At 42.7% G+C, this 12,321-nt stretch overlaps 1 protein-coding gene and 1 non-coding gene across 2 annotated transcripts in view; one reads left to right on the top strand and one right to left on the bottom strand.

Moving 5' to 3' along the window:
- Positions 1–629: 629 nt before the first annotated feature.
- TRNAR-ACG lies at positions 630–702 on the bottom strand. The gene has a single exon. It is a non-coding gene; the product is annotated as a tRNA-Arg (tRNA).
- Positions 703–885: 183 nt separating this feature from the next.
- Positions 886–12,321, top strand: part of SACM1L (SAC1 like phosphatidylinositide phosphatase) — a 51,438-nt gene continuing 40,002 nt past the window's right edge. The window contains exon 1 of the mRNA XM_036759769.1: positions 886–1,147. Coding sequence (XP_036615664.1) covers positions 1,116–1,147 — 32 coding nt within the window. The 5' untranslated portion in view covers positions 886–1,115. The remainder of the gene's footprint in view (positions 1,148–12,321) is intronic.

Below are 12,321 nucleotides of genomic sequence, written 5' to 3'. Positions count from 1 at the left end.
CTGGACATAACTTGCTTTGTATACATTTGCTTGCGTGTGGTCTCCCCATTAGAGTGTGACCCCCTTGAGGGCATGGGCCATCTTTTGCTTCTTTTTATATCCCTAGCCCTTAGCACAGTTCCCAGCACATAGTAGGTGTTTAATAAATGTTGATTGATTGATTGCTGGACCTAGCCCTCCAACCTGCAGTAGAACGTAAGCTTATTGTGGGCAGACTATTTTTTGATTCTTTTTTTTTTAAGTATCCCCAGTGCTTAGTGCAGCGCCTGGCACACAGTAGGCGCTTTAAAAGTCTTGACTGATGGGTGGATCTAGCGCCCACCATGTAGCTCCCAAGTAGACAGCAAGCTCCTTGAGGGCAGACACTGTTCCATTTCAGTATCTGAAGGGTGGAATGAATGCAGGCATGCCCAGGTGCACAGCCAGGTCACTTGGGTGAGCTGGCCAAGGCCAGCTACAACCAAACGAAGCTTCTGACTGCGGCCAAGCCTTGGGCAGGTTACTCATAGCGTGCATGAGGATTTCACGTCACTGATCCAAGGATTAAAGTTGCAGGTTCCTGATTTTTCTTTCGACTCAGGGAACGTAAGTTCGCTCCCCTAAAAATAACCAGTGAAAAAAATCCGCGCCGAGCCAGCTAGGAGTCGAACCTAGAATCTTCTGATCCGTAGTCAGACGCGTTATCCATTGCGCCACTGGCCCTGCACATGCACGACGCCTCGCAGCGGCTCCTTATCAGGCTGCACGCAGTCGCATTAAGCTCCAACCAGCCGCTAGACTTCCCGCGGAAGCGCCTTCCCCCTCTGCCAGCCTCGGCTTCCTTTCGCCAGCGAGCAGGCACGCAACCAATCCTCGCCGCGCGCGGCTTGCGTCACTCCGCTCTTTGGGGCGCCTCGCTCCTTCATTTCCTGCCCACCACCCCGTTTCGCCCAAGAATCTCTTCGCGTTCTGAGGCTCTTGCCAAGTTTGTCCCCGTCCGCGCCCCGTCCGCGGCTGGGATGGGCGGGTCGGGGGTGGGGCTGAGGAGAGGTTCAGAGCGCCGGGCTGGGAGCTGCGGCTGCCGCCTCCGAGGGTGACCGGCAGGACCCCTGAGAGCAGAGCGGCGGCGGAGCAGGATGGCGGCGGTGGCCTACGAGACTCTGCAGCTGTAAGTAGCTCTGGGCATCCGGGAGCGGGGTGGCACCGGCGGCAGTTGACAGGGTCGGGCCGCCTTCCCTCATTGGCCCGGCCGTGGACGGCGGCCGGCCGGGGCCCTTTCTCGCCGCCTCCTCCTTCGCTTCGCAGCCGCGGGGCGCACGCCCCGCCCGGTACGGCCCGGCCGGCAGGGCCGGCCAGGGCTAGACTGGGCCGGGCCGGACGCGGGTGGGCCGGACCAGGCCGTCTCCTCTCCGAGGACTCCCCCTGGACGGCGGGTGCCCCGGGGGCTGGCCCCGGTCCCCGCCTCCGCCCCTTGGGGTGCCGAGGGAGTCGCATCTAGCCCGGAGACGCGGCGGCCGCGGAGGAGCAGGCCCCGGGGCCCGAGGGAGGGAGTGCCCTGCCGGGCGAGGGCCGGAGCCAGGGGCCGCGCTGGTGCGTGCCCTTGTGCGGGGCCGGGGCCGGCCTGTCATTGAGCGGCCCTCCGGCCCTTCCTCCTCCTCCCTTTCTTCTCCCTACTTTTGCCTTTCTAATTCCTTTCGTGTTCCTTCTCCTTTTTTCCCCTCTGTCTTTCCTTCCCTCCGGGGTCTCTTCTTTCCCTCTGCCTTGCCTTCCCTTTTTTCCTTTCTTTCTTCCTTTCTAATTTTTTTCTCCTTCCTTTTCATTCTGTTTTTCCCTTTTTCTTCCCTTTCCCTCCTTCCCACCTCTCTTTCTTTTTTATTCCTTTCCGCTTTTCAGTAGTCTGCTTCATTCCAGAGGAAGAAAAAGTGACTTTTGATTCATATCCGAGTTTGCAAACGGTCCCTTAAAAACAAGCCCCCGGGAACGTCAGGGGCTCCCTGGGCACGGCCTGGGTGAGGCCAGGAACCCCAGTGCAGGGGGTCTGACTCCGGGCTGTGCAACGTCGTTGTTTAAATGGGTTGATTTTGATGCTGCGGAGCATTCTCCAGACTCACTTCCGAGAGGGCAGGCCAGCAGGTCCCGGTGTGGTTGGCCGTCCACCCTCCCATCTGCATGGGCCAGCACCGGTGCATCCAGCTCGGCCAGAAAATCCATCATTCTACTGGAAGAAACTGAGGCCGGGGCAGGCAGAGCGTCAGTGGCACACCTGGCACCTGGATCCCCTGACTCCCAGCCCTTAGGCCTAATACGTTCCCCAGAGCTGCGAGTCACCCAGGGGCCATCCAGTCCATACCTGTCATGGTACAGAGAAGGACACTAAGGCCCGGGGTCACCCGGCCACTTGGTCAGTGACTTCTGTAAATTCCTGGCTTGTGCTGCTATAAATAAACGTCTTGTTCTTGTTCCTTTGTCCATGATTTTTGGTCATGAGGGGTTTTTTTGATACTTTTATCTTAGGTTTTTATTGCGTTTACAGGACAAGACACATTAATGATCCCTCAGGGAAAAAAGAATGGAAAATTAAGTTCTTCTGTATTCCTTGGCTTTACAAAACTCCTTGGCCTGCCTCACCAAAAACACCAGAAGGAACAATCCATAATTTCCTGACCTTTCACATACTTTGAGGCCGGTATTTGAATATCTTCTTAATAAGTTGCCTCCGAGATATTTGGAATTTTCTTAGCCATGTCGATTGGGTGCCTGCAACACAAGATAGACAGACACACACGGATGTGCTTGGGAAGCTGGCATGGAATTGTCAATATCACTTATCAGAGATAAGGTGTGCTGGCCCTCTAGGGTGGGCAGGATGGGGGAGAGCTTCTCAGCACTGTCTTATACAGGTAAAGTTGGGAGCTGAAAATCAGGTGTGGGGTTTATTGAGTCTTCTGCAACATTGTGGCTGTGATGTGAATGATACATTTTCTGAGCTTTGTATCACTTCTGTTTTGTTCCCACTACGGCCTTAAAACTGACTATGCCTTTTTTTCCTTCCACCTTGGCTTCTCACGTATTTCCTTATCTGAAAGGTGAGCCCTTTGGTGGTTGAATGAGTTTAAGCTTATTCTTTGACTACGACCTAGTTGCACGTAGGAAATGTCATTGTTTCGGATGATGATCATTACTGAGGGATAAGAGAGTGGATGTCAAATAATACCACCTCTCAAAAGTATTTAAGCCTCGTGGAAGCTTTTTCCCTTATAAACTCCCGCTAAACTACAGATTCCATTAAATCATCGTTGAGTGGCATTGATTTAAAGCGGATGGAGGGACTGTGAAATGCAGTCGTTTTCAATAAGTCTCATCCATAGCTTAAGTGTTTGGCATCAGGGAAAGGAATAAAAAAAGGACAAGGGCATTTGGCCTTTGAGTGGTAGAAGCTGTTGCTTTGGCTGTTGGTTGGTTGTTTTTTCTTTTTTTTGTCAGAGGAGACCATAAATACTTTTCGTGGTTTTTTTTTTTAAAGTCCCGTACTCAACAAAAGTCACTCTGTTTTATCTGTTTTATTAAATGAACTTCTTTCTAAAAAATTTTTTTTGTCTGCTTAATAGGTTACTATATATATATTCTCCCTAATCCCCCTCCAACCCCTTAACTACATTACTGTGTTTACTTTGTGGACAAGTTTTTCTTTCATCAAATTATTTTGACTATTAGGTCCTCTGCTTTTTTTCACTTTGCCCATAATGCCTTCTTTCATAGACTCTCTGGAAGTACAGCATTAATCTTCCCTTATTGAGTGAGGCATCCTAGAAGTAAATCTGGCCCTCTGAACCATAAATAGCCAGTGGAATTGGAGCATAAACATGATGGTTTGCAAAAATAAATGTTTATACATGTAAGAGATTATATTAAGGATAGACCCCTATCTAAAATCTGAATTTACAAAGTAGATAATTTAAAGGATAATTTTTGTTTTATTTTTTATAACAGCACTATTGTTTAAATATCAAGCTGGGTAGCATTTTAAGTAACATTCTGTTCATGGAAATTGTATTCACTTATAAATTCATCCTATAACTGTATTGCTAAAAAGTAAAATGTATCCAGATTAGCAAAAAAAGATCATAGGAAGTATTTCCTGTGGAAACCTTTTCTTAAAGAACTTGTGTCAAAGTGATCAATGAACTTGAGGTCCCTGCATGTCAAATGAGATATGTCAAGCTCTTTGCCATCCTGAAAGAATTGTTTAACTACTTGCTGTATTAAAAATGGTAGTAACAATAAGCATAATACTCAAAATTGAATTTACTTTCTTTCTTAAACCAGGTCTCCATAATAACTTTCTTATTTCCATCTTTGGCACCACTGACAAATCCTTCTCTAATCTTGAGCTTGTGACCTCTTGGCTGTTCTTTTTAAAAAAGAGCTAAAATGGATGTTGAAGTTAGTCTCATCCACTCCTTTCGGTTTTGTTGTTCTTGTCCAGTCCTGTTTCACTCTTCATGAGTGAACCTTTTGGGGTTTTCTTTGGAAAGATACTGGAGTGGTTTGCCATTTCCTTCTCCAGCTCACTTGACAGATAAGGAAACTGAGGCAAACAGGATTAAGTGACTTGCCCAGGGTCACATGGCTAGGAAGTGGCCAAGGCCAGATTTAAACTCAGGAAGATGAGTCTTCCTAGAACTCTATGCAGTATGGTGCCACTTAACCTGCCCATATTTACAGAAGAGGAAACTGAGGCCCAGAGATTGAAGTGACTTGATCAAATTCATGCAGTTAGGTAGTTAGTGGTAGAGCTGAGACTCACATCCAGCTCTCTCTTTCCGTTCCACAACGTACCCCCTCCCCTGATTTCTGGTCAGTCATTTTCATGATGATTTTTAAGTCTCTCCCTCTTCATTGCCCCTTCTCTATGCAGTGGCTGGTCTTCTAATCTTTCATTTTTCCTGCCTCTCTCATCACATTCACTGATTTTTTGTCTTTTTACTTGCCTCTATGAATCTTTGAATGGCTTCACTGCACATCAGCGAAAACTCAAAATTAGGAGCCTTGCGTTAAGGAGTTCTCCACAGTCTCTCTTCTTCTACTGAACCATAACTTTTTAAAACTTGACTCTCAGATTTCATTAGCGTAAGGATCTCCATTACTTAGCAGAGTGCCTGGTGCACTGAAGCACTTAATGTCAACTGACCCACCGGAGGGAGTTTCCTTTCCTAATGCAGAGCTGTGTCTTCTCTGCCACTCATGTATAGAGAGCTGCCTGGGACTCTGAAAAGGTTAGGGTCACCCAGGAGGTATCAAAGGCAAGACCAGCTTGCTCTCTTTCTCCTGTGCAGTACCACTTCTCATTAATTGTACCTTCTCATCACATCCTTGCCTGGAGCCAGACTAGTCTCTTCATTGCACCTCCAGTGGGACGTGTTCATTCTGGACTACCAGCCTTTGCTCAGGTCATTCTCTTGAACAAGAACTGCCTTTCCCTCTCCTATTCAAATCCTTCCCATCCTTTAAAGCCTAGGGATCCAAGAGGTCTTACTGTTTACTGCACCACTAACATCATTCATTTTGGCATGTGTATATGCAACAATGTGAGACTACCAAAAAGGCCAGCACCAACAGCCCTTGGAACCACGAGGCATCTTCCTGTCCTCTTCCCCAACTCTGTCGAGGCTGGCCCGTGGAAGGACCAGGGCCAGCAGCCCCCTGTATCCTGAGCCCTATGGGACTTTCCCCTGCAACAAAATAAAACTTAAGAAAGAACAGTTGACATAGTGATTTCATCTGAGTCTGTACGTGCCATTCCACACCCTGTCCCCTCACTTCTTAGATAAAGGAAGGATGTGTTTCATCAGCTAGCCTTTGGCACCAAGATTGGCTTCTGGTGTCTTTAGAATTCTAGTTGTTACTGTAGTCATTGGGTATTTTATTCTCCTGATTCTACTTTCCTTTTCTATGATGAGATCTTGTGTTTCTCTGAATTCCTCTTCTTTCTTATTTATTATTCCTTAGATATTCTGCATTTTGTTTAGTCACTCCCCAAGCAGTGTGTGTCCCAATTTATTTGCTGTCATGAATATTTCGAAACCTTTCTTTCTGTCTTTGACCTCTTGAGATATCTATCTAGTAGTGAGATTTTAAAGTCAAAGGGTATGACCACTTTAGTAACTTTTCACATACAAATTTCACAGCCAGTGATTATCTTCTTCCTGCAGACCTTCTTACATTGGCTATTTCTGGCTTTTATCCTTCATGCTAATTTAATAAGTTTGAGGGGAAACTTCTGTAATAATGGCATCAGCACTTTTCGTAGTAGTAGTAGTAGTAGTAGTAGTAGTCGTAGTTTGAAGCACTTTTTCTTATGATTGTTTATTATATAGAATTGATAGTTGAGACATTTATTTAGCTCTTCATGCTTCAAAGGCTTTTGAGTAAACTTTTCTCGTTAAGTTTTTTTTTCTCTATGACTTACATAAAAATGTAATATGTAGACTAGATATAGGTAATAAGTGATAATATAGAATCCTCATGGCTTTGCTGAATCGTGAAGAGGGCACTTGTCACAGGGCTGCCTGAAATAAATGAGAATATAAGTGCACAGCAGAAAATATCTATTTTGAGGTTGATGCTATTACCAATTATGAGAAGCATGTCCTACATAAAAATAATGCTCAGCATTTGGATTGAAATGAAATAGATGGCTTTCTTTGCTCAAGGATTAGCAATTAGCAGCTAAAAGAGGGGACAACATGGTATGGTGCAAAAAGAAATGGATTTGGAACAAGAGGGTCTGGATTCAAATTCTGACCCTCTTAGTTATTTGTATCCTTGAGTAAGTCATTTCTCTGGGCCTCAGTTTCCTTATCTGTAAAGTGACGGGATTGGAAATTTGTTTGCTCTTATGGAACAACTTGCAAAATGGGAATTACTACATCTGCTGTTGGGCAATAAAATATTTTAGTTTCTTTGCAATATCCCAAATGTTTTACTATAACCTCACTTTTTGTATTCCTTGTAATTTTTTGACCATTTCTGGACAATGACCCTCAAAAGCAAAACAAAATAATTTAATCTTTAGTACCATTTGAAGATAATCAGAGATAGTCTCTCCCCACAGAGAAAGGGCCAGTGATCTCTACCAGCTGCCAACCAGCTACCACCCACAGGACAGACAAGTCAGCCTGGTAGGGCACCCACAGGGAGGGAAAGGAAGCGGCATCTGTGTAGCGGGTCAAACCACCACCTCCACCACTTGGATCGCAGTCTCCCTTTAGACCCTGATGGAGGTATCCCTAGGAACCCGGGCCTAAGAGCCTTTAGAATAGCAATGTTCCCAGCCCAGTGCCTCCAGCCATCATCCTTTGAAGGTGCTGCCTGGCAACTGCTTCTTTAGGAAAGCCACTGGAGACCCAGAAAAGAAAGTTCCTGCCACCAAAGTCCTTGGTGCTATCAGTGGCTCAATATCAGAAAGTGATATTATTTTGTCAGTGGAAATTACATTAAAGAAAAGTCATTAATTAACATCTGCTTTGCTGCTGCCCCCTAGGGACCATTGACCTTTCCATCAGATTCAAAACTCAAACCTTCCATGTGTTGTCTTTCCCATTAGAATGTGAGCTCCTTGAGAGCAGGGGCTGTCTTACTCTTCTATTTATATCCCCAGTGTTTAACACAGTGCTTTGTATATAGTAAGCACGTCATAAATGCTTTGTTCATTCATTCAAAATGCTTTTCTAAAGATCAGTGTAGGAAAGTTGTTAATCGTATAAGTGAAGGGCAGCTAGGTGGTGCAGTGGATAGAGCACCTGGCCTGAAGTCAGGAAGACCTGAGGTCAAATCCAGCCTCTGACACTTACTAGCTGTTTGACCCTGGGAAGTCACTTAACCCTGTTTGCTTCAGTTTCTTTATCTGTCAAATGAGCTGAAGAAGAAAATGATGAACTACTCCACTGCCAAAAAAACACCAAATGTAATCATGAAGAGTTGGACATGACTTAACCCACAGCACATAAGTGATTTTATAGTGTTCTGAAATAAATTCATAACAAAAATTCTTCAAGAGAAGCTAGAATTCTGAATCAGTTTTTGAATCCTTTCTTGAAAGAAAGATCAAGACCTTCTGTTAAGTTTAGACAGCTAGTACTTGGTACCTACTGCCTTTGTTTTCTTCAACCAGATATAGGAAAAATATTTCCCACTGACTTCATGAAATAGGCAACTGCTTTCAGATAACTTTTATCACAGTGAAGAAATTCCAGGGGTCAAAGCCTAGGCTTCATTATGCTTATGCATCCTGAATCAATATTGGGGTTTGGAAAAAACTTTTATGGAGAAAAATGATGTCAGACAAAGAAATCATTTTTGACATATAGCAATCTTTATGACCTCTTAAGCCATAAAGGTCACATAGGTCTAGTCAAACAGAGTTACAAACTTATGCTTCTTCAAATGTCATTAGAGTTAAACAAACTGAATTGGACCTATTTAGTTATTAACAAACTAAGTTACAGATTTAAACACTGAGTTTGCAAAAATGTATACATTTAAAGAATTCACAATGAGCTAACAGAGGGAGATTTAAGTGTCACAAAGATAACCAAAGGGTCAGATACAGGAGGATCCTTCCACAAATCAAGTAGCTTAACCCTCTTCTTGAAAGGTTTAAAATTTTTTTTTGATGTCATATTCCCTTCTTCCTTTCTTTTTCATTCTTATTTCAGAAATGTTAAACAAATCTTCCCTTATTGCTATCATTTCATGAGTCAAGTTTTAACCAGGAGAGGGCAATATTAACAGGAGACAGGCTTTATCAGCCAAATATCCAGGAGAAACAGCCCTCAGCCCCAAATAATGAAATTTAATAAAAGGAAATAAAAAATTCTCAGAAGGTTTGTTGTAAACTCTCACAGAGTTGGATGCACTAGCCCTCTTAACTGGTGGCTTGTTTAGGTCAGGCAAAGGAGAAAAATTGGGTAGGCTATTACTATCATTAGCTTTTCGGTGACTTAATACAATTTCTTTTGATGGTATTTTTTGTCTTGATCTTTATGAAAAATTATGGTACTGATAGCATCTTGTGGAAATATGATAGTATATTATAAAGGATCTTTATTTTTTACTGATGCCTTTGTTTTTCATATCACTTTGATTTCTAGATATATCCTTCCCTGTCCCCTATCCAGCAGGTCTTTTCTTGTAATAAAGATTTTCTTAAAGAAAAAAAAAATGTTCAATAAAACCAACTAATACATCAGCTATATCTGAAAGTATTTAAAATATTTCATTCCCTCCACTTCTCAAAGGACTTTATTCTTATAATATGAAAGAGAATTATTCAATAAAGTTGCCTAGGACACTGAGCATGCAGTTCAACATCCCCGTTGACCAAATATTTTTGTATACGTGTCTTGGAACTACTTGTTAAGTCTTCAGTTTGTGTTTCTAAAGTGAAAATAATGCTGGTCCACAAACTATAGCTGGGATTTGATATCATGTTAACTCATATTTTTGTGGAAGAACACATAAAATATTACAGTTAGTATAAAATTTGGCAGTTCTGATGAGATTAGGAAATATGGTTCTATTTCTCTCCATTGCCCTAGCTACCTACAATTTCAAGTCTTGTTTTAAACTGTTGTCTTCAATGAAAAGATTTTTATCATTCTCTGTAATTCTTCCTCCCCCGCTCCCACCCTCTACCACCTTATCTGAGAGGATTAGTGACGCCCAAAAACAAAACTAAGGTTGAGACCTTCCTTTAGAAAAAATGGAATAGTATGGGGGGGGGGGGTTGGCGGAGCAATCAGAGCCACCTACATGGAGCAACTTAGTTCAGATGTTTCCTTGGAAAAATTCCAGCATCTTTATTTGAATCCCACTTTCCAGTGAGTCTGGTTTGAGAAAATTCACCACAATGTAACAACATTAATATGAAGAAGTCAAGTTGTAAAGAAGAATTATGACCAACGGAAGGAATCATGAGAAAGAAGAAACAAAACCAAAAAAAAAGAGAGCAAATAGTTTGCCTCAATCTGCATTCAGACTCCATAGTTTTTTCTCTGGCTGCAGATAGCTCTTTCCATAATGAGTCCTTGGGGCTGCCTTTGAACCTTGTATTGCTGAGAAGAGCCAAGTCTATTGAAGTTAGTCATCACAGAATCAGTACATCTGTGGTTGTGTACAATGTTCTCCTGGTTCTGTTCCCCGCACTCAGCATCATATCAGGCCTTTCCAGGTTATTATGAAGTCCGTATCTTCCCCATTTCTTATAGCACAATTGTATTCCATTACATTCCTATACCACAACTTGCTCAGCCATTCCCCAATTGATGGGCATCCCCTTGATTTCCAATTCTTTGCGACCACAAAAAGAACTGCTATAAATATTTTTGTACATATGAGTCCCTTTCCCACTTGTGTGATCTCTTTGGGATACAGCCCTAGAAGTGGTATTGCTGGGTCAAAGGGTATGCACATTTTTATAGCCCTTTGGGCATAAAAACTTGGGACTTCTTAACTGTCTTTTCTTCTGTAATAAATATATTCCCCTTAAATTTCCTAGTGTGATATCATCTGAGACAAGTATTAGATGGCGTTTGTAAAGCTAGCTAGGTAAATTCCATGATTCCAGGCTGCTAAGCAGAATTTATAGGGGTAGCCAACCAGTGTGATTTTCTGGAATGGAGAGAAAGAATCTCCCTCACATCTGTGAGGAAAGTGTAATGGGCATCCTAGCTCTGCTAGACACTTACAAGTGTTGTGCATGGGAGAAAGAGCCAATAGATTGCTGTGAGGATGGAGCTGGAGGTACTGAGGGATAAGAGTAATTCCTGTTATCTGACAGAGGGAAAGAGAAAGGCTTTAGAGGGTGGCCAGTGCCTAGGAGGAGATCCTACAGGCAGGAGAATGTTGCCCAAAGGAAGTTAGAGGTGCAGGCTTCAGCTACGAGGAGAAAACACATCGCTCCTGGGGGGAGCTTTGCCAGAACAAGTTTGTTAGGGGATTTTCTCCCACTTTGGAAACATAGCCCTGTATGATTTTTATTTATAATGAAAATAAGATGTAGGATTCACCTTTCAGAGATTTACTTTATGGGTGAACTTTGGAATGCAGCAATTATGCTAAGTAACCTAGTGCTTGTTTTTATAAGAAAGTATAGTTTCCAGTTAGTCAACTTTAAATGCCAATAACATATTAAGTTAAGAGCTTAGATGCTCTTGCATGTAAGCAGCCAGCAGAGTTCAGACTTCTGGAAGGAGACATAACATCCTGCTTCAAGCACTGTATCGAGCCTGCCGTGCTAGTCTTTATCCAGAAGTATATTAGAAAATAGGTTTCTGGTTATTTTGAATAATCTTTGCAAAGGGTAACAGGAGCACAGCCCATGTTGAACTGTATTCATCTCTCAGAAACACAGCAAAGAACCTGAAAGTGAAGGACAAAGGTCTAGGAGGCATCATGGAGCCTACATCCTTGCTTAGTTTAATTGGTTTCTGTGCTCCTCACTTAGTTATAAAGTGACCTGTGAGAGCCATCAGTGTCCACCTACAGCAGTGTGAAGTGGTAACCGACATTAGTGGAAGGAAGTAGCAAACTCACGAAGCCTGGCAGTCACTGGCTAACCCTGAGGGTACCGCCTTATTACAGTCTGGTACGATCGTGGCTGTTCGAAAAGGGAATGCAAGAACAAGCTGGTGATGTGTTCTGTATGTGTGGTTGAAGAAGGCAAGAACATAAAATATTTAGAGACATTTCCATCAAAACTGATGAAATGTTTTGGCATTTAGAGGGATACTTCGTTTATCTGGAAAATTAATTTCTCTGTTCATACTACTTAAAAGGAGGATTCATTGTATAGTTATACAGAAGTGGTTCATAATAATATCATCAGGTTATAGTTATTTAAACAAAAGTGATTCATAAGAACTCATAAGTGATACATCAGATTAATTTTGTGTGTGTGACAGAGAATAACATTCTTTCAATGGAATTTTAATATTCTAAATCTTTGGTTCTACCTAAAGCTCAGTTACCTAAATTTGTAGGTTGTTCAGGATAAATGTTATGGTAAAAAAGTATGTGTATATCTCCACATTTGAGACTCTTCCTACCTACCTGATGATATGTTAATATTGATTTTAGCATTAAAGTGTTTTATACTTTTTATAATAAACTATGATGTTTCTATTAATCATTATTAACCGTGTTTTTTGATCAGAATATGTATTGTCCATTTGTCTTGGCTATGCAGAACTGTAAACTCTTTGAGGGCAGAGATGGACTGTTTTTCACTTTTTTCTTTGTGGCCTTGGCACTTAGCCTGGGCCTTGGACACATCACAGTGAT

This window comes from Trichosurus vulpecula, chromosome 5 (genome assembly GCF_011100635.1).
Source record: "Trichosurus vulpecula isolate mTriVul1 chromosome 5, mTriVul1.pri, whole genome shotgun sequence".
Lineage (NCBI taxonomy): Eukaryota > Metazoa > Chordata > Mammalia > Diprotodontia > Phalangeridae > Trichosurus > Trichosurus vulpecula.
This window is presented reverse-complemented; position numbering and strand designations above follow the sequence as displayed.